Source organism: Mya arenaria, chromosome 15 (genome assembly GCF_026914265.1).
Source record: "Mya arenaria isolate MELC-2E11 chromosome 15, ASM2691426v1".
Classification (NCBI taxonomy): Eukaryota; Metazoa; Mollusca; class Bivalvia; order Myida; family Myidae; genus Mya; species Mya arenaria.
Genome location: NC_069136.1, coordinates 1,004,554 through 1,026,842, shown reverse-complemented (window position 1 = coordinate 1,026,842; position 22,289 = coordinate 1,004,554). Strand labels below are relative to the sequence as shown.

The 22,289-nt window shown below is 38.9% G+C and overlaps 1 protein-coding gene across 1 annotated transcript; it reads left to right on the top strand.

Moving 5' to 3' along the window:
- The first annotated feature begins 696 nt into the window (after nucleotides 1-696).
- Nucleotides 697-22,046, top strand: LOC128219924 (mucin-22-like). The gene is made up of 7 exons (XM_052928102.1): nucleotides 697-1,095; nucleotides 10,384-10,581; nucleotides 11,215-11,353; nucleotides 11,993-12,037; nucleotides 12,644-12,750; nucleotides 13,491-13,564; nucleotides 14,069-22,046. The coding sequence occupies exons 1-7, from the start codon at nucleotides 1,063-1,065 to the stop codon at nucleotides 20,277-20,279; spliced, it is 6,807 nt and encodes a 2,268-aa protein (XP_052784062.1). The 5' UTR covers nucleotides 697-1,062; the 3' UTR covers nucleotides 20,280-22,046.
- Nucleotides 22,047-22,289: the final 243 nt, after the last annotated feature.

The window sequence follows — 22,289 nt, the reverse complement described above, 5'->3', positions numbered from 1 at the left end:
GATACACGGGATGCATCTTTCTTGGAGTTAACCATTACAAACTCTCCATTCTACTCTTTTCATGCCGAAACTAGGGCAAGGAAACTGCTGTTACCAAAGTTTAACGTATAACCGGCCAGGGTTTGAACTCGTGACTCTCCACGCTCGAAGCGAACGCTCTGTTACTGAGTTATCGGTGCTATTTCTTTCTGATATTTATGTGTTCCTGATATAATGTTTCTATAATTTGTTCCTGCTATGTGTTTCTGGTATCTTTTATGCTATTTTCCCCTGTAGTTTTATCTTTTGCGCGCTCCAGTCATTCTTACCATGAACTTGTTTTCTTGATACTGTCTTCCCGGTCACTCACTATTTTGTTACTCTTTTAAGATTACCCTTTTAATCATGTTTGTCGTTTACTGATCCCATTATTTCTTTCTTCTTTCGTGTTTACCCCCCCCCCCCCATCCCCCTACATATTTTTTTCATGAAAATAATTAAAAACGTGTTTCCATATTATTGATTTGCCACGGTTTTTAAAAGTCAGTCATCAATCTCGTTTAACAATCCTGTTCAAACTGGTGGTACAGTGAAAACCACATTGGCCTTAAATAATGAGTTGTCAAAAATGTCTAAATAGGATCGTTAATGCATCAAGCAATCAATTGTGTTATTTTTAACGTATTCTCTGTGAACAGCGGTGATTCTACCGTAGCGTTACGTTACGTTGGCGTCACGGCTAATAAGCACATAACAGGTTTTGTCGATGGAATAGTTTAAGTTTAGTAAACGTGAATGAAGTTTTGATATAAAGCATTTAAATTGGATTACAAAGTGCAACAAAACATATTTCGTAGCAATCACAGAACAATGATATAGAAGAGTTCGTGCATTCGGATAACAGGAACAATATATACGGTGAAGTCGTGCCTTTACTGTGACGCGAAACATGACAACGCCCTACACATTTCAAAACAATGAAATACTACTAAAAACAACGCATTCCTTCTAATTTTTGGGGCGTTAATTTTTGAAATCCGTTTAGCTGGACGTTTAAGTGAAAGTCATTAAGGAATTTCGAAAATGGCTTCTTGGAGATTAAGATTCCATGATAAGGTAAGGCTGTCTGAAGCGTTAACGTATAAAACGTAACTTTGCACGCACTTGTTACACGCTGGTGATCGATTGACCGACTTAATTGTTTCTCTTTAATGAGTCGTTTTGCCTAGACGCATCCTTTAACTTTTGTTACGATGAAACATTAAGACAGTAGTGTTAATGTATGTTACTAACTTATAGTCATGAATGGCAGTTACAGAACAGAACAGAACAGAACAGAACAGAACAGAACAGAACAGAACAAAACAGAGATTGGTTAAATCTTTATAGTAACTGTACTTGATGTTTTGAAGAGAACGGTCGGACAAATGTGATTGTGTAAAAACATAACATAATATTATATGACTAGGTGTTAGTTGATTGCTTTTGCCTGGTCATTTTTTAAAGTTATCCATTAAAGAATCAAATGGTGGACATGCATGCAAACACGTGTTTACTTATGCTTGAAACAAACTTGGGTCCATATAGAATATATAACATGTATTGTGCGTATAACCTCATTTACCATACATTGTATATATATAATGATTGGAGTGAATGAGAGGTATGCTAAACCTTTGTTATTTTTTTATTCGCGATTAGAACTTCAGATTTTGGGGTAAATAACTGAATATGTCAGGCAACGATTTGCTTAACAATAGCTTGTAAATTTATGATGTGACAATGTATGTCAATGTTTTGTAAATTAATGATAGAACCAAACGCGCTGTTACGTAACATTTCAAGCGGAGTCATTGTTTATGAGTTTGTTGATTTGAGTATATCAAGGTCCGCCCTGACACCATCGCGACTTCAATTGTGATTTAAATGCCACAACTGACATGAAATAGAAGTGACTGTTTTACCAGCCGAATCCAGATATGCGACTTGAAGAAACAGAATGAGATACAAGAGATCCGTACCGGTATGCTAGCTCTTTGCGAAGAGACCTCTTGGTCCTTTAACGAGTTCAGTGTAAAGCAACTGTCCTGGGTTTAATAAGTACTATGTACCCCATGTCCCAAGTACTACCATTTTAATGCCGAGGGCTTGGCAAGGAAGCTATTGGTGCCATATTTAAACGTCTTTCAATTTGACGTGGCTGGGGTTTGAACCAATATTGCGCACCCTAAGCGAATGCTTAACTATTAAATAGGCTATCGGGCGGTAGTAATCCTTTAATTTGAAGAATCCTAATGAAATTTAACATTGGACAATGTATGCCAAATCCTGGTCGTTATTAATCATTGGGAAAGGCTTTGCCAGTGCAATGTAAATTCATGGTTGCATTTGTCAATTATTGGGTGAAAAAAACAAACCATTTCATGGTTTCATCCAACACGTGAGCGCAAACGTGACCGTACGCTGCATGCTGTTTGCCCTTTTGGAACAGGGTGGACTTACATGAATGACGTGATAAGAAACGAGGGATATATTTCCACTGGTTTTGGGCCAGAGATCCAAGTTTTGAGGACTTGCTTCAGCGTTTTGTAAGTGACCCTCACTGCTCCAAAGTCCGGGGCTTTGGTCTTTATCTTTATAAAGTATAATAAATGAATAGTCAATTGACACGTTGAAGTATGCCGCGACTGTCATCTTCCAACTGTTGTCATGTGTTGGTGGTTTTGAGTTTATTTATATTTGCACTCGACCAAGGCCCTTTCGGCAAGTGCTCCGATAATCCGTTTGTCATATTAGATTTTGGAGCAAAGTGCAGAGACAGAATGTAACCCTGGTAACAGCTACCCTGGTTCTTTAACTTGCACTAGCAAAGAACACTGTCACTCGAGACACCCATGTAACGTCTATTATAATTGCTTATTTGTGCGGCGGGAAATCAAACCTGCGACCCCTGGATTGAAATTCAAGTTTGTAACTTTATGAGTCTATTGGACCTTACGATAAATGTTAAGACATATAAAATAACGATTACAAAACGACTTTCGGTCATTTTCACTACGACTTTCTACGAAATGACCATTAACTGGAGGGTGCAAAATGAATAAGGCAGGAGCTGACTAGGGTACGAAATCCTTTTAATTACCTAGATTATCAAGCCAGACATTTCCTTAAACTAGCCATGATTTTGACGGTATATGACTAATATGATTAGTGTCATTATTTTGAAATTTACTTAGAACTCTACCAACATTTTTATAATTGTACCATGCCGTATTATTGGTAATGTAATTGCGCACTTGTCGAAGGGCATAATTATCTTGTTATTGTTCTCGCCTTGTTGGAGTGATTAAATACTGCTTGTCGAAATGGAGCACGGCCTAGCTGATGACGGATTAGTTATTTTGGATACGTTTTTCACTGACTGTTTTTTTTGGTGTAAATGAGAAAATTTCACAAAAAATGTCTACAAATGCTATACTAAATCATGAAAGTAATTTTTCTACCTTCTTTCGGTTAACAGTTGCCGAAAGATGTATTTTGCATATTGCAAAACAATGGTTTTAAAGTAGTTTATAGAGGATGAATTGGTGGTGAAAACAGCCATGCATCATATGGTTTTGTTTTCAACCTCAACTTCGTTCAACCGCTACTTTTGAGAAAACAATTGTCACGTATAACGAGAGCACCAGAGTTGAACGTTATGAGTTAAGTTTTTTCTTTAAATTCGGCTTATACTTATTTTTCTTGACATTTAGTGCATGAGAAAGAAAAAAATGAAGAAAGAAAACCTCAAACTTATTTGAATATGATTATGTAAATGGGGGGTCACTGATCTCCAATTTCAATGATGGACGTCAAGCATAAGAATAAGGCTCACACGTATCAATGACCTCATGTTTTTTGACGCAGAAAGTGTTAAAATAATGAGTTTAAAGGCCGGTAAGACTAATTAAAATTATGTGAACTTCAAATTTGCACTTTAACTCCGATAACTTAGAAATAGAATGCTCGCTTTGGGTGACAAAGACCGCGTGTTCAAACCCCGGCCTCGTCAAAACGAAAAACATTAAAATGTACTCCCTTGTCTAGTTCTCGGTCCTCAGTTCTGGTTAAACCCAGGATAGTTGTATTCCGTGAATCCGTGCTTTTCACCAAGCACCTGGAAGAAATAAGAGGTCTCTTCGCAATGAGCTAGGGTATCGCATCAGGATCTCTTGTATCTTACTCAAGTCTTCTAATATCTGGAATTCACTGGGAAGTACAGTCTGTCTTCTGTCTTTGTAAAAGTATCTGTACCCACTGTCCGAGCGTTAGCATCAATGTGTTATAGATACCCCACTAACTACTATACTATACCCACTACCCTGCCGCTAGCCCCAATGTATAGTTAATGTATATTTATATATATTGCACCCACTACCCGGCTGCTTATGCTTATGTGTAATAGATACTTCAATAACTACCTAAGTTGTAGCCTAAATGATTAATAGATGCTGCACCTTCTTCCCGGGTACTACTAGTCCCAATGTGTAGTAAATACTATATCCACTACTCGGGCACTAGTATCAATGTGTAGTATATACTATACCCACTACCCGGGTACTAGTCCCAATGTGTAGTAAATAATATACCCACTACCCGGGCGCTAGTCCCAATGTGTAGTATATACTATACCCACTACCCGGATACTAGTCCCGATGTGTAGTAAATACTATACCAACTACCCGGGCACTAGTCCCAATGTGTAGTATATACTATACCAACTACCTGGGTACTTGTCCCAATGTGAAATATATACTATACCCACTACCCGGGTACTAGTCCTAATGTGTTATATATACTATACCAACTACCCGGGCGCTAGCTATAATGTGTAGTATATTCTATACCCACTACCCGGATACTAGTCCCAATGTGTAGTATATACTATACCCACTACCCGGATACTAGTCCCAATGTGTAGAATATACTATACCCTCTACCCGGGCGCTAGTCCCAATGTGTAGAATACACTATACCCACTACCCGGGCGCTGGTCCCAATGTGTAGAATATACTATACCCACTACCCGGGCGCTAGTCCCAATGTGTAGAATATACTATACCCACTGCCCGGGCGCTAGTCCCAATGTGTAGAATATACTATACCCACTGCCCGGGCGCTAGTCCCAATGTGTAGAATATACTATACCCACTGTCCGGGCGCTAGTCCCAATGTGTAGAATATACTATACCCACTGTCCGGGCGCTACTCCCAATGTGAAGAATATACTATACCCACTGTCCGGGCGCTAGTCCCAATGTGTAGAATATACTATACCCACTGTCCGGGCGCTAGTCCCAATGTGTAGAATATACTATACCCACTGTCCGGGCGCTAGTCCCAATGTGTAGAATATACTATACCCACTGTCCGGGCGCAAGTCCCAATGTGTAGAACATACTATACCCACTGTCCGGGCGCTAGTCCCAATGTGTAGAATATATTATACCCACTGTCCGGGCGCTAGTCCCAATGTGTAAAATATACTATACCCACTGTCCGGGCGCTAGTCCAAATGTGTAGAATATACTATACCCACTGTCCGGTCGCAAGTCCCAATGTGTAGAATATACTATACCCACTGTCCGGGCGCTAGTCCCAATGTGTAGAATATACTATACCCACTGTCCGGGCGCTAGTCCCAATGTGTAGAATATACTATACCCACTGTCCGGGCGCTAGTCCCAATGTGTAGAATATACTATACCCACTGTCCGGGCGCTAGTCCCAATGTGTAGAATATACTATACCCACTACCCGGGCGCTAGTCCCAATGTGTAGAATATACTATACCCACCACCCGGGTGCTAGTCCCAATGTGTAGAATATACTATACCCACTGTAAGGGCGCTAGTCCCAATGTGTAGAATATACTATACCCACTGTCCGGGCGCTAGTCCCAATGTGTAGAATATACTATACCCACTGTCCGGGCGCTAGTCCCAATGTGTAGAATATACTATACCCACTGTCCGGGCGCTAGTCCCAATGTGTAGAATATACTATACCCACTGTCCGGGCGCTAGTCCCAATGTGTAGAATATACTATACCCATTGTCCGGGCGCTAGTCCAATGTGTAAAATATACTATACCCACTGTCCGGGCGCTAGTCCCAATGTGTAGAATATACAATACCCACTGTCCGGGCGCTAGTCCCAATGTGTAGAATATACTATACCCATTGTCCGGGCGCTAGTCCAATGTGTAAAATATACTATACCCACTGTCCGGGGCAAGTCCCAATGTGTAGAATATACTATACCCACTGTCCGGGCGCTAGTCCCAATGTGTAGAATATATTATACCCGCTACCCGGGCGCTAGTCCCAATGTGTAGAATATACTATACCCACTACCCGGGCGCTAGTCCCAATGTGTAGAGTATACTATACCCACTACCCGGGCGCTGGTCCCAATGTGTAGAATATAATATACCTACTACCCGGGCGCTAGTCCCAATGTGTAGAATATACTATACCCACTACCCGGGCGCTAGTCCCAATGTGTAGAATATACTATACCCACTACCCGGGCGCTGGTCCCAATGTGTAGAATATACTATACCCACTACCCGGGCGCTGGTCCCAATGTGTAGAATATACTATACCCACTACCCGGGCGCTGGCCCCAGTGTGTAAAATATACTTTACCCACTGTCCGGGCGCTAGTCCCAATGTGTAGAATATACTATACCCACTACCCGGGCGCTAGTCCCAATGTGTAGAATATACTATACCCACCACCCGGGTGCTAGTCCCAATGTGTAGAATATACTATACCCACTGTAAGGGCGCTAGTCCCAATGTGTAGAATATACTATACCCACTACCCGGGCGCTACTCCCAATGTGTAGAATATACTATACCCACTGTCCGGGGATAGTCCCAATGTGTGGAATATACTATACCCACTGTCCGGGCGCTGGTCCCAATGTGTAGAATATATTATACCCGCTACCCGGGCGCTAGTCCCAATGTGTAGAATATACTATACCCACTACCCGGGCGCTAGTCCCAATGTGTAGAATATACTATACCCACTACCCGGGCGCTAGTCCCAATGTGTAGAATATACTATACCCACTACCCGGGCGCTAGTCCCAATGTGTAGAATATACTATACCCACTACCCGGGCGCTAGTCCCAATGTGTAGAATATACTATACCCACTGTAAGGGCGCTAGTCCCAATGTGTAGAATATACTATACCCACTGTAAGGGCGCTAGTCCCAATGTGTAGAATATACTATACCCACTACCCGGGCGCTAGTCCCAATGTGTAGAATATACTATACCCACTACCCGGGCGCTAGTCCCAATGTGTAGAATATACTATACCCACTGTCCGGGCGCTAGTCCCAATGTGTAGAATATACTATACCCACTGTCCGGGCGCTAGTCCCAATGTGTAGAATATACTATACCCACTGTCCGGGCGCTAGTCCCAATGTGTAGAATATACTATACCCATTGTCCGGGCGCTAGTCCAATGTGTAAAATATACTATACCCACTGTCCGGGGCTAGTCCCAATGTGTAGAATATATTATACCCACTGTCCGGGCGCTAGTCTCAATGTGTAGAATATATTATACCCGCTTCCCGGGCGCTAGTCCCAATGTGTAGAATATACTATACCCACTACCCGGGCGCTAGTCCCAATGTGTAGAATATACTATACCCACTACCCGGGCGCTGGTCCCAATGTGTAGAATATACTATACCCACTACCCGGGCGCTGGTCCCAATGTGTAGAATATACTATACCCACTACCCGGGCTCTAGTCCCAATGTGTAGAATATACTATACCCACTACCCGGGCGCTGGTCCCAATGTGTAGAATATACTATACCCACTCCCCGGGCGCTGGTCCCAATGTGTAGAATATACTATACCCACTACCCGGGCGCTGGCCCCAATGTGTAAAATATACTATACCCACTGTCCGGGCGCTAGTCCCAATGTGTAGAATATACTATACCCACTACCCGGGCGCTAGTCCCAATGTGTAGAATATACTATACCCACCACCCGGGTGCTAGTCCCAATGTGTAGAATATACTATACCCACTGTAAGTGCGCTAGTCCCAATGTGTAGAATATACTATACCCACTACCCGGGCGCTAGTCCCAATGTGTAGAATATACTATACCCACTGTCCGGGCGCTAGTCCCAATGTGTAGAATATACTATACCCACTGTCCGGGCGCTAGTCCCAATGTGTAGAATATACTATACCCACTGTCCGGGCGCTAGTCCCAATGTGTAGAATATACTATACCCATTGTCCGGGCGCTAGTCCAATGTGTAAAATATACTATACCCACTGTCCGGGGCAAGTCCCAATGTGTAGAATATACTATACCCACTGTCCGGGCGCTAGTCCCAATGTGTAGAATATATTATACCCGCTACCCGGGCGCAAGTCCCAATATGTAGAATATACTATACCCACTACCCGGGCGCTAGTCCCAATGTGTAGAATATACTATACCCACTACCCGGGCGCTGGTCCCAATGTGTAGAATATACTATACCCACTACCCGGGCGCTGGTCCCAATGTGTAGAATATACTATACCCACTACCCGGGCGCTGGCCCCAATGTGTAGAATATACTATACCCACTACCCGGGCGCTAGTCTCAATGTGTAGAATATACTATACCCACTACCCGGGTGCTAGTCCCAATGTGTAGAATATACTATACCCACTACCCGGGCGCTAGTCCCAATGTGTAGAATATACTATACCCACTACCCGGGCGCTAGTCCCAATGTGTAGAATATACTATACCCACTACCCGGGCGCTTGTATATACAATTAATCTATGTATCTAATACACATACAGGCTACCGTACGGGCAGTTGGCGCAATATATATATATACTAATTGTATATACCCGTGCGGTAGCCTCTGTGTGTATTAGATACGTCACCACCTATCCGGGCGGACACCTACCCGGGCGGAAGATTCAATATGTTTTAGATACTGCACCCACCACTAAGATAGCATAGTGTTGTTTTTTTCTGTATGTTTCATTATCTTGACCAGTTCAAGTTCATCTGTTAAGTAAGCTGACATTAGTTTGATTGCGTGCTGTTTCAGTTGTATGTTATGAAAGTTGGCTGTATCAATCAGGGATGACCATTTCTTATTTCAATACATTTGTAAGATATGTACATGTATTTTTGTATTGGCAGATCGTTTTATTCATTTGTAAAAATGAAGTATCAATGTGTAATGATCTAATCATTGATTAAACAATGTCAATATCAAAATGTTGACATGTGATTTGTTGTCATGATCGCTCGGGGCTTTATTCTACATAACATTTTTGTAATGTGAAAACCGCAAATCGCGTGAGGGACTTGTTCCAGACATGCATGACATGCAGTTTGTCAATGTGACTTGTTAGCCAAGTAATGTACTTGTTACATCTAATTCTACAGGATAATTCAAATGTAAATAGTGTAGGGCGGTAATAAGATGACTCAAATTATATAATGAATCAATTGAAGTTGAATTGTGTTTTACGACTACTTAAGTCAATTAAGCAATATGCATGTACCTGAAACTACAAACTGAGTTCAAAGGATTGTTCATTTTCCTATACAAATTTCTTGACCAAGTTTAAGTAACACATATCATTTTGACACATGTTCTCCAATAACAGAAACAATAAGAACCCAAACTCCAAAACAACAAATACAATTTGTTTTGGGACAGTTAAGGCAGCTGGTGACAAATTGTTTGTCTATGGCGATCATCTTTCATACGCTAATAAGAGAAATGTGGTTGATAATGAGTGCTATTTTTTCTTGCATCGCCGGACATTTATAAAGTATGAGAACAAAAGTTATGGTGTGGTGTTAAGTCCTGCCAATCGACACCTAGTGACACTTTCTCAAACTATTAAGGACTATTCAGTTGCACTTTTTCATACACTCACTGTCCGTTAAGCGCAGTGGTCAGCACACTTGCTTCTCACAAATTCGATATGGGTTCGATTCCCGGCCTGAGCGCATGTTAGTTAGTGGTTGTTGGTCACCAAGCCAGACAACTGGGGTTCCTCCAGGTACTCCGGTTTCCCCATAACACCAGACCACACTCTCGCGTAACATCGTGCCAACGAGAGTGACTTCGTTGAGGCCATCACAACTTATTCACAATCGTTGTAAAATATAAAATAGTTAATTTAATATATAAGGAGTGACCCCTTCTCTTAATATGATGGCTATACGATAACCCTTACATTTGTTGATATGCATGAACACAATACCATTTTCTGTATTGATATGCATGAACACAATACCATTTTCTTTATTGATATGCATGAACACAATTTTTTAATCTTTTTCAGTGGCCCCGCCTTGCGTCCCTATACGCAAGCACACATCAGCTGGATGAAGAGGGTAAGCACCCTGACCCCATCATGGGCCAGGACAATGTGTTTGATCCCCATGAGCCGTACGGGGCCTACAAGTACTACATACAGCCTTCAGTCAGGTCCGAGTTCAGTATTGAGGAGCCGCCTTATCAGAACAGGCCCGTGTATAAGGTGAGAATGAATTCCTTTTTTTAAGGTGATTTCTATATTCGTATACTTCCTTATATAAGATATTTATAGAGATTTATCATTGAATTAAAAATGACATTTCAGTATTTAAAACAGGAAAATACCATTTTGTTATTTTTCACTGTGTTGGAATTTGAGCCCGCTTTCACTTCTGAATCAAAGGTCAGCGCGCACTGGGCTGGGACACAAACTCAACGACGTCATTCTGAAATGATGCTACGTTCGAATACAATTTAGCGCTTTTCTGAAAAAAGTACAATGCCATTTTATATTCTTTTAGAGCATAAAATAATAAGCAAAAAGTTTTTGTTTTAGTGTAAAATCTAAATATATTTCATCTCGTGAACACTAAAAGAAAATATTTCACTCGTGGCTGGGCCACTCGAGGAATTTGGCTTTGGGGGCTCAGTCGGTGAAATAAACTACAATCTTACACTAAACAAAACATCATTGTTTTCATCATGATCTTGATGACGATATCATCATAATCATGATCATCATTATCATCATGAACTACGAAATTACCATAATGACCCTTAATTCAAACTTTATGAATAGGGGTTGAACATGTGATTTGAGATAGTTAAATTACCTCAGTATTATTTGCTTTGCCAGGACGAGGAATCGAGGAGTTCCGACTATGCATCAGGGAATAGTTTCCGGCGTGGCGCCACCTGTCGAGTGCTCCTCTGTGTGTTTCTTATCTTCTCCTTTATCGCTGTGGTCGTGGCGGCCATTACTCTGGCTGTCCTCAGTGAGTATGACACGACTATCACACCAGTAAATGCATTTGTGGATTTGGTCTATGAATATCACAACCTTTCCGATGAAAGAGTGTCCATCCAAACATTATTAGTTATATTTTGGCTCTAGTCGATTTGGGGATTGAAATCAATAAAAAAATTATGGCCGTTGAAACCGATTTGTTATAAATTTTAGTTAGGGCTTACTTGTGTGTCACTCTGCTTTTTAATATCTAAAAGTTTTTTGCGTGGTTCAAAAATTATATTCAAAACAATCATGGCAATGTTTGCTGTCAAAAACCTTTTTTACTACACTCATAATTTAAGGTATATAGTACACAAAGTAATCATTAATTAGCTTCATTATAGATGCAAACGCCTAGAGTTACTACCATCTGTCACACTGATCTATAGTTACCATGCGTAAAGTTAAAAACACACGAAGTTGATAACTTTTTTTATTAATATGCTTGTGTCATATTAAAGTAATTTTATAACTGATATTTCCTATATAAAATTAAATTTGTGGTTATTTGAACTACATTCTCAAAGGCCAAATAGAAATGATGAATAGAGGAATTAAAGAGCTACCGAAATTAATAAATTTCTGAAAACTAATGCCTGAAATGTTTGTCTTGTTTCTATTCCAGTGTCCAGGACTCCAACAGCATCCTCCATAAGAATGGCCCCTCTTGGTGAGTTACTTTTTAAAGATGCACTTTTACTCCCAAATAAGATTTAACACATTTAATACAAGTGTTTTGATATACCCAAAAGGATGAACAAATGTCGAAAACAATGGTTCTTATGGAGGATACCGAGTTTAATTGAAAAGAAATGTGCAGAAAACAGGGCATATCTACCGTATGAGACAATAGTAAATCTTTTAGCATTCATCAATCATTTTATACTTTTGCGTTTTCAGCTATTAAACACACAGTTATGATATTGTTAATAGTAATATATATTTACCATAAATGCTTATTTTAGTAAGAAGTTGAGCGTGTATCACTCAAAATAAATGTTGTTATACATGTGTATGTATTGATTTTGAAAAAGAGTGTCACTTTAAGTTTCTAACGCTGAAGCCCCTTCAGATCTGTTTATACTAAATTATGTACTCACTAAAAATGCATTGAAAGTATTTGTCTGTCTGTTCCTTCTTGATTTTGTGTGTTGCTTATCGTTTCAGCCAATCAGGGGCGCTAAATTTTTAAACTGTATTTTAGATTCTTATTTGAGAAGAATCGTTTCTTATTGCTGAAGACGTTTCTTCATTTCTGTGTTTCCTCCTGTTACAGAAACGTTCGAGTCAATCGCCAAGTTTCACAAGTACGAATATACAGAAGGACTACTTGACAATAGTAGCAAAGAGTTCAAAGACATGGAAAAAACGTTTTGTCAGTCGGTAAGTTCTGAATAAACAAGAATACCTCGGCCAATTAGAACAGTATCTAACATTTAAAACTAGATTCGACTAATTATCGACAGTTAACCGAATGTAAGAAAAAAATAGTAAATTATTTTTTTCAAGATACAAAACTAAGACATTTTTGAAAACGCATGAATTATCTTCACTCATACATTCACGAGTGTTAAAACTTATCTATTATTAACGAGTGTAGAAACTTATCCATTATTAACGAGTGTAGAAACATATCCATCATAAACGAGGGTAGAAACATATACATTATTAATGAGTGTAGAAACATATCCATTATTAACGAGTGTAGAAACATATCCATTATTAACGAGGGTAGAAACATTTCCATCATTAACGAGTGTAAACATATCCACCATTGGTTGTGTAGTCTTGTAACTTATAAAGAAATTTTGCGAATTGCACTGTTTTTATAATGCTATCTGAAATAACTTTTGTTTTTGCTTCGTCGTCCTGTACTTATATATATATATATATATATATATATATATATATATATATATATATATATAGAGAGAGAGAGAGAGAGAGAGAGAGAGAGAGAGAGAGAGAGAGTAGCGGAAGAGAGAGCCAGAGCGACAAGGTTTAAGTGACATTAGATAATGAAACAGATGAAATCCCGGCTTTCACCCCTCCAGTTGTTATTTGTTTTAATATTTTATATAAAATAAATCTTACCTTATATAAGTTTATCTTATCATTTTCAGATCAGAGAGATTTTCACAAACGACGATTCACCAGTTAAGCACGAGTTTTCGGAATGTCAAGTGCTCGAGTTCATGTAAGTCTTAAGAACTAAGAAAGGACCAATGCTTCTGTTCAATTCAAATATTAATCATGTTAGCTGCTGCTGTTGTTCAGGGCTGATATTCAATATTGGTCTAAATTTGATCTAAGATCAAAGTAGCTTATCGGACACTTGAAATTATTAACGGACCTATACAGCGAATGATTTCAATGCTGTATGACCATGCTGATTATTGAATACCATCCCAGATGACACACCAATGAAACCCTATAAGTTGTCTCCCAGCTATGTGTTTGCTAGACTACAAATGATATATTAATACAAGTAGTTTTATTGGTGGATATTAATTACTATACCAACTATACTATTCTTCCTGAAGAACAACTATTTATTAGTTTTATTATTACAATATCAATCAGGTTATTGTTAAAGAGGACATACCAAATTCAATCAGATTTAATTATCACTAATCAATAAATTTTGTAATAAGTGTATCCCAAGAAAACACTGAAGTAAATTTATGAACACTTTTTTCAGAAACGGAAGCATAATAGCGAGGTTCAGGATACGACTGCAACCGAAAAGCATGGACAGATTTAAAGGAGAAGACAAAATAGACAAGCAACTTGAGGATTATTTTGAAACAAAAATAAAGGAACGAGGGACTTGGCAGAGAGTACAGTTTAATCCCGATTTCGCCAAAGAGTTTGTTAAAATAGAAACAACAACCCCTGCCCCTGCAACAACCACATCCCAACCAACAACGCCAGCTCCTGTAATCACTACTACCAACAAAACTTCAAATGTTACCGCAACTACGGCTGTCGCTCAAAATGTGACCGAAACTGTATTTACAAACATTACCAGTACAGAGTCAGTTTTCGAAAATGTCACGGCTGTAAATGTCACATATCCTGTTACTAATGCAATTAGCACGAAGACTGTTACAGTCCCGTCTCTTCCGACGAAAACAGAGAAAACTAAACCAATTGTCCAAACTACAGAAGTAACAGATACAATGGCATCTTCAATCACCCCTGAAAAGACACATGTGCAATCGACAAAAAGCTTTATGATTGAAAAAGAGACAGGTCCGGTTGAAACTTCAACATCTGGGGAAATAACTACAAAACCTTTTGTAAAAAGTACAAGTACAGTTATACTACAAACGACAGAAGTACCAAGTATTGAATTTACAACATCAGATACTGTAAAGCATTTCACAACAGCTCCAAATATTATGTCGTCTCAAACACCAGTCGCTGATACCACTGAAGCAAAACCGAACGTAACAACAATTAATGTCACTGTACCAACGAAAACAGAGAAAACAAAATCTATTTCCCACACTACAGAAAAAACAGATACTATATCATCTTTAATTACTACTGAAAAAACACATGTGCAATCGACTGAAGGCTATTTTATTGAAGACAAGACAGGTCCAGCTGAAACTTCAACATCTGGGGAAATAACTACAAAACTCTTCTTGAAAAGTTCAAGTACAGCTACACTTAAAACGACAGAAATACCAAGTACTGAATTATTTGAATTTACAACATCAGATACTGCAACACCTTTTACAACAGATGCAAAGGTTATGTCGTCTGATACACCAGTCGCCGTTACCACTGAAGCAAAACCGAATGTAACAACAATTGATGAATTTACTGAACAGACATCGGAATTAGATTGGCAACAATTGTTAGCCACTACAGAAGTTTTACCAGAGGAAACAACATCAAAAACATTGGACACACAGACAGAGGTCATCGTTTCGGAACAAGATGTAACAGGCTCAATTGAAAACCTAACTGAAGCTCCCATGACGGATGCTACCACACAGGAAATGTTTACAACACAGTCTGTTGGTACCGACTTCATGGACAAAAAAACACAGAAGACTGATATGACAACACAGAAATTTGATACAAAGATGTCAAACGTTACTCAAGCGGAAAGAACCACTGTCGTAGGAACAAAAGAAAGCACCACTACTGAAAAGCTTGATATTTCATCAGATAAACTTATTGAACCGATGGTAGAGACCACACCTGTATCGTTCGAAAAAACAACTGAAATCACACAGGATGTTGAATCCACCATACACGCGTTATATCCAACCACTAAAGCGGATGCTCAAATACCAACAGAAAGAGTCAAAGCATCAACAGCAGCGAACGTTGAAATGACAACAACGATAATTGAAGGGTCAACACTTAATGATATCACAAGAATAAGAGACGGCACGTCAGATGCTGACACTGAAATATCTACGACGATAATCAGTGCATCAAAACTTGAGGAAACCTTTACAGCAGTACCTACAGAAATAGCAAAAGATGATATGACAAAAACAACAGATGTAGCTTCAGTGACTGATATAACTGAGGCACCTATAGAACTATCAACGTCCCCGAAATTCGAAAGGAGAATATCAACTAAACATCCGGAGGTAAAAACAGACAGCATTCTATTTGAGAAAAAAGAAGTTACGGAATCTACTCCCACGGATTTGATTAATCAAAGTACTGACAGTCCCCCTAAAGCTGTAACTGAACCTGTCCCTGAACTCATAAGGACATCTGTGCCAGAAACAACAAGCAAATCCATAAAATCTTCAATAACCACAACAGGAGAAACACCTGTAATAACAACAGAAATTGGAATCGACTATTATTCATATTACAATGATACATTTCTTCTCGAAACCACCACCTTAACTGAGGCAACATTTGAAGAAACAAACGAGTCCGTCTCTACTGACCGACAAACAACACCAACCATCACTGCTGCTCCAGAATTAACAACAAATTTACCAAATGAATTTGAGACAACCCCTTTTGCTGAAATCGCTGCGGCTAAAACAGAAAGCGACACAACATCAACGGTTCTATCAACGGCCGCACCAACACAAACTGAATCTTTCCTTAAGTCAGACAAGAGACAGAACATAACTACTCAAGGCCAAACGAAGCCGATATCTTTAAGCGATTTGACAACTGTTTCTGATATGACGGACTCTGTATCTGATACAACTAATTTTAAATATACAACTGGGTCTTTTTCTACTCTTGAAATACCAACATCTTTAGTGCATGATACAGGTGACGCAACTTCATTTTCAGAAAATATTACGGTAAAAATGAAAACAGGAACCTTTTCGTTAGAAAGCAGTACACTATTATCCCCTTCGTCAGAAGTTATTTCAAGAAAAACGCCGATTTCGCCTCCTTCTTTTCCATCTGAATTTACAACAGAAATTATAATAGAGTCGACTGAGATTTTAAATCAAACCACTACTAGTACACCTTCTAGTAAAATAACTGATAAATTAATAAATCTTAATGCAGAAGGTGCAATAAACATTACTTCTCAAAAAACGACAGACACTGAAGAACACCAGACTACACAACTGCAAACAACAGCTCCTACAACTTCTACAAAAAATGAATTCGTAAGTGAGTTATCTGACAGTTTTACTACCAGCATTGATCGGACGCAAACGACGGAATCACCTACCAAGGTCGAAACCACTGTCATGACGGAGGTGCATACCGAAGCAAAGTCGAACTTATTAGAAGAGACAACTCCAAAATTTGAGTCGGCGACAAGCATAACAAGACTGGTAACGACTGCTGGATCTTCAAAAACAACACAACACGAAACTCAATTTACATCCAGCAGTGCAACCTCTAGAATTAAAGATTTTTCAAAATCTGATTTTCAAACTGAAGACTTTACAACACAAACAAGCAATTTAGAAGTGTCACCAACAGATGAAACAAGTTCTAAGTTTAAAGAAACGCCCTTAAACGATTTGACATCGACGGAAGTTCCAGAATCCACTGCAATTGAAACCAATCCGACTTCTGAAGCATTTAGTCAAACATCGCAGATACAAATTCTTTCAACGACAGTTTCAAGTAAAAAAACTAGTGGTACTCCAGTTGTGGACCAAACTTCAATTGATATTGTTGGCACGACACAACAAACGCATGCAAATCAAACAGTTTCGACAAAAGGTTCAAGCAAGGAAAGAAGAGGTACAACACCTGAATTAACAACAACTGAAGTTTTCGGAGGCACGGATTCCTTTAATGATTTCGAATATTCAACGGAACAAGACCACCTCATGACAACGGTTAAAACAGTTACTACTGCAGAAATGATCTCCACTGTGGTGCAAGAACAAACTGAAAGTGCAGGAAGAAGTACCTCAACAAAAAAAGATCGTCTTGTTACTTCGACTGAGACTAAAATGACGACACCTCAAAAGATAGCCCATGATCTAACAACAATCGGACGTACCACCGGAACACCGGAAACAGTCACAAAGACAGAAGCTTTTCCAACTGTCACCATAACTAACGAACAAGTGTCTACGGTGCCATCAGAACCAGTAGCATCGAATGTTATTGAATCGGAAGGGACAAGTGACGGGTCGAAGTCAATAACTGAATCAATTCTGATTTCGACAGTTCAGCCGGATGTAGAAACTGTATCAAAAATATCTGAGTTTGCGGCAACGACACTTCATTCCGAAATGACAGTACGAAAATCAACTAGCAAACAAGTTGAAATAATTTCATCCAAAGATGTCGTAACTGCGAACGAAGAAAACGTTACGTCCACGGCAGTAACTGATTTGACGACACCTCAAATTGTGGCTGTTGACTTAATAACAGTTGGAAAAGATATTGGAACAATCGAAATCGGCATGGAAACCACACGATCAATTTCAACTGAAATAGTATCTACGGAGACAGTGTCTCAGGTGCCATCAGAGACAAAAACACCATTTGGTTTTGAAACAAAAGGGACAAGTGATGGGGGGAAGCAGATGACTGAAGCAGTGCAAACACCAAATGGAACGACACTTGTACCTGAAACAGCGGAACAAATAACAGCGAGTATACCATCTGAATCAGTTACATCAGAGGACGTCGATCCAATGTCCTTGACTAAAAGCGAAATGACAACACCTCAAGATAGAGCTGTAAACTTAACAACAGCTGTAGAAGGCACCGGAGAAGCAGAAACCGTCACAGACACAACACAAGCCCTTCCAATAGAAACTCAACCTACGAGTAAAGTGTCATCAGAAACAGAAGCGCCTACTGTTGTTGGGACTAGTGTAGAAAGGACGAGAAAAACTAAAACAATTCAGACTTCAACATTCCAACCACAAACCACAGGTGTTTCAGGTACACTTGATTTGATTGAAACGACACTTCTACCTGAAACAGCGGAACAAATAACAGGGGGTCTACCATCTGAATCAGTGACATCAGAGGACGTCGATCCAATGTCCTTGACTAAAAGCAAAATGACAACACCTCAAGATAGAGCTTTTAACTTAACAACAGCTGTAGAAGGCACCAGAGAAGCAGAAACCGTCACAGACACAACACAAGCCCTTCCAATTGAAACTCAATCTACGAGTAAAGTGTTATCAGAGACAGAAGCGCTTACTGTTGTTGGGACTAGCGTTGAAGCGACGAAAAAATCTAAAACTATTCAGACTACAACATTACAACCAGAAACAGCAAGTGTTTCAGGAACATTCGATTCGTTTGAAACGACGCTTCAACCTGAAACCCAAGGACAATTAACAACTAGTAAACAATCTGGATCAGTAACATTAAAGGCGGTTAACACTACTTCAGGATCAGATAAAGTAATTGATTTAACAAGTCGAGATATCATAACAACAGTAGTTCCTCAGGAAACCACTGAAAACTTGGTGGTAGATATTACAACATTTAGAATTAAAGATGGTACGGACATACATAAACAAGATCTCACAACACCTTCTTTTGTTGACTCAACTCAAACATCTAAACTACATAGTAATACACAGATGCAAGAGGAAATTACAAAACAAGTTGAATTAAACAAAAACAACACCTTGTCCGACTTAACAACTGCCGCCCCAATGGACGTATCAAGTTTTTTGGACTATTTTTATGAGACTACGGAAGCTCCATTAATTGTACAGACATCGGTTTCTCCAGATTCAACAAGAGTAAAGATTAACCGTCAAACAACAACCGACACTGTTTCAGTTTCAAATATAACTGCATTCAACGAAACCATAATGTCAGAGGAGACAGGTTATAACGATACAGTGGTGCCTGAGAATATAACGGAATTAATACCAACCGAAACAACAATGGCCCCTGGTAGTGTAAACATACAGGAAACTACATTAGCAAAAATGATACAAACAACCGCAACGAAGGAAGAAACACAGACGACCTCTTTAAATATTTTAGAATCCAATGTTGCTCTGACGTTGTCCGGAACAACACAAACACCCACGTCTAAAACTACTGATTATGAGTACTACTATGAGACTACGGATATACCTGCTGATTTTAATCTGACATCGCCAGAGAATTATACCATGGAAAACTTGACAACTCAAACGCCTGTGTTCGATGCCACTACAAATGATTACAAAAACGTTACCAAAGCGGTACACGTTTCTGAAGACATTACGCCGATAAAACCAGAAAGTTCACACAGAGAGGGAATTTCCAAATCAAGCATGTTGCATAATACAATCGAACACACAAATACGACAGTAACTGCTGATATGCAAAATGTTAAACGGGTTACACTTAGTGCTTCAAATGTGACAACAGAAGCCCCCTTTTTAGACGCCATTACATCTGTACTTTATCCTGACTACCCTGACTACTCAACGAGCGCTCCTGATGCTGTTCCTGATGTTGTGCCATAATTGTTCTAGATCTAGCGGTCTATTTGCAAAGGTGTAAATAATGTACACATATTAACATAAACATTCAGTTTCGTTATTGACTTCAATACATTATAGTACGAGTACTAATAATATGCTAATAAGAAACGATCGCGGAAGTTGTAGTTTGTTGCGGATAACGCTGTGCGATTATATTGTTGTATAAACATTACAAAGTGCAAGATACAAATTTATAATGTACCACGTCCGGTAATTCAGACAGTAGCTAATAACATGTTACATCACTGTATATCCTTGTATAGCACGTTTCTTCCGGCGTCAGTGAATATATACATTGAATACCACGGCTGTTATGTATCGAGTATATTGAATACCACGGCTGTTATGTATCGAGTATATTGAATACCACGGCTGTTATGTATCGAGAAAATTTGTAAGATCCCTTTTTTTAATTTTGAAATCAATTGGCTTTTTTACTCAAATCGTTTCAAAAGCACTACAATATTGATATATTCTATAATCCTATTCATGTGACGTTTTGGGATGTCTCCTCAAGTTACAATTGTCACAATTATTTGCATTGTGTTAGTTTGAATTATATGTCACGAGTGACGATTATTGATATGAGGGTTCTAGCTTCTATGCTTTATTATTATCATTATTATTAGGGAAATGTGAAGTATGGACTATTGATGTTATTTGCTTGTTTCAGTGTGAAAGCGAAATAAATTTCAATGAGTTAGCACTAAAAGCTAGATTTCAAGAGTAGCGCATTACGAGTGTAATATTTGCTTCTAGTGCTATTAGCGAGGCTAATTATCTCGCTCTTACATTAAAATAATAGTTTTATCTTACTACAAAGTGTAAAGAATGACAGTTGATAGTAGTTTTTAAAACAGGCGCGCCAAATTGTATGCAAACTTAATATCAATTCGGAAATGACGTCATTGAAAATGTGTTCCAACCCTGTGCGTGCTGACGTTGATTTGGACGTGAGAGATAGTGTTGAAAACAGTAAAATATACTTCTTTTCACTAATAAATATTTATTAACCACCATGAAGCATAAGATAATAGTTTCTGTTATTTCAATATGTATATTTCCTGCTAAAATGACATTTGCAGGGGCGTAGCTAGCCCTTTATTCATTTGGATAAATAATTGTGCTGGGGAAGCGGGGGGGGGGGGTAAGAGGCATCCCCCCCCCCCGCTCGGAAAATTTTAAAGACCATGATGCAATCTGGTGTATTCATGGCGTTCTGCTTTATTCAGTACTGGAAAATGGACAGTTTAAAGTAGTCAAGTACGCGCACTGCAACTTTTGTTGATTTATTTTTGTCAGAATCGTGGATTCAGCCACGTACTCGCGTATAGGCAGCTACGCGCCTGATTTGAACTAAAGGAGGCTGTTATTGCTTTGGTATGCTTTTGATGAAAATAAGTTGACGTCGGTCATTGAATCTGCTTTATATGCAATTGATTCAAGTTATTTTTTTGAGTTATTGTAGATATTCAGAGTGCATATACACATTTATATCTTTATACATTGAAAAGTATATGTTGTATTTTGACACAGTGTATTTATAAACTATATTTAATTTTATTTCATATGCTATAATTGTTTTCTTATATACATATTTAACAATGTCACGTTTGTTTGTGTAAGCAATTAGAAACCGGTTAATCATGTGATTCTGTTTTATGTTTTAATACAATGTATGTGTTGTCTCTCAGTCATAATAAATTTTATCAGCAAAAAAAAATCTTTGAAATAAATTTGTAAACAACTGACTGCAGTTTGCTTTTTAAATCACATGATCGCATGCGCTCTGTTTTTGCTCTTGGTGGTATATTGTTAGCGGCTTTTGTCAGTCATCCGTATTACCTCGTCAATAATTTGTTCAATGTACCTCTTCTCCCACATCACAGAGCCACGCTCAGCCAGACTTCATAGGAATAATACAGATGAGGCTCGTTTCAAAAAAGAACAATCATTTAGAATTGGCAACAAATAGAGAAACACCACAAAGCC

Excerpts from the sequence above, each read along its gene's own strand:
- LOC128219924 (XM_052928102.1), top strand. The coding sequence starts at position 1,063 with ATGGCTTCTTGGAGATTAAGATTCCATGATAAG. Across the intron at positions 1,096-10,383 it reads GATTAAGATTCCATGATAAG|TGGCCCCGCCTTGCGTCCCT; the intron begins GTAAGGCTGTCT and ends AATCTTTTTCAG. Across the intron at positions 11,354-11,992 it reads CATTACTCTGGCTGTCCTCA|TGTCCAGGACTCCAACAGCA; the intron begins GTGAGTATGACA and ends TTTCTATTCCAG.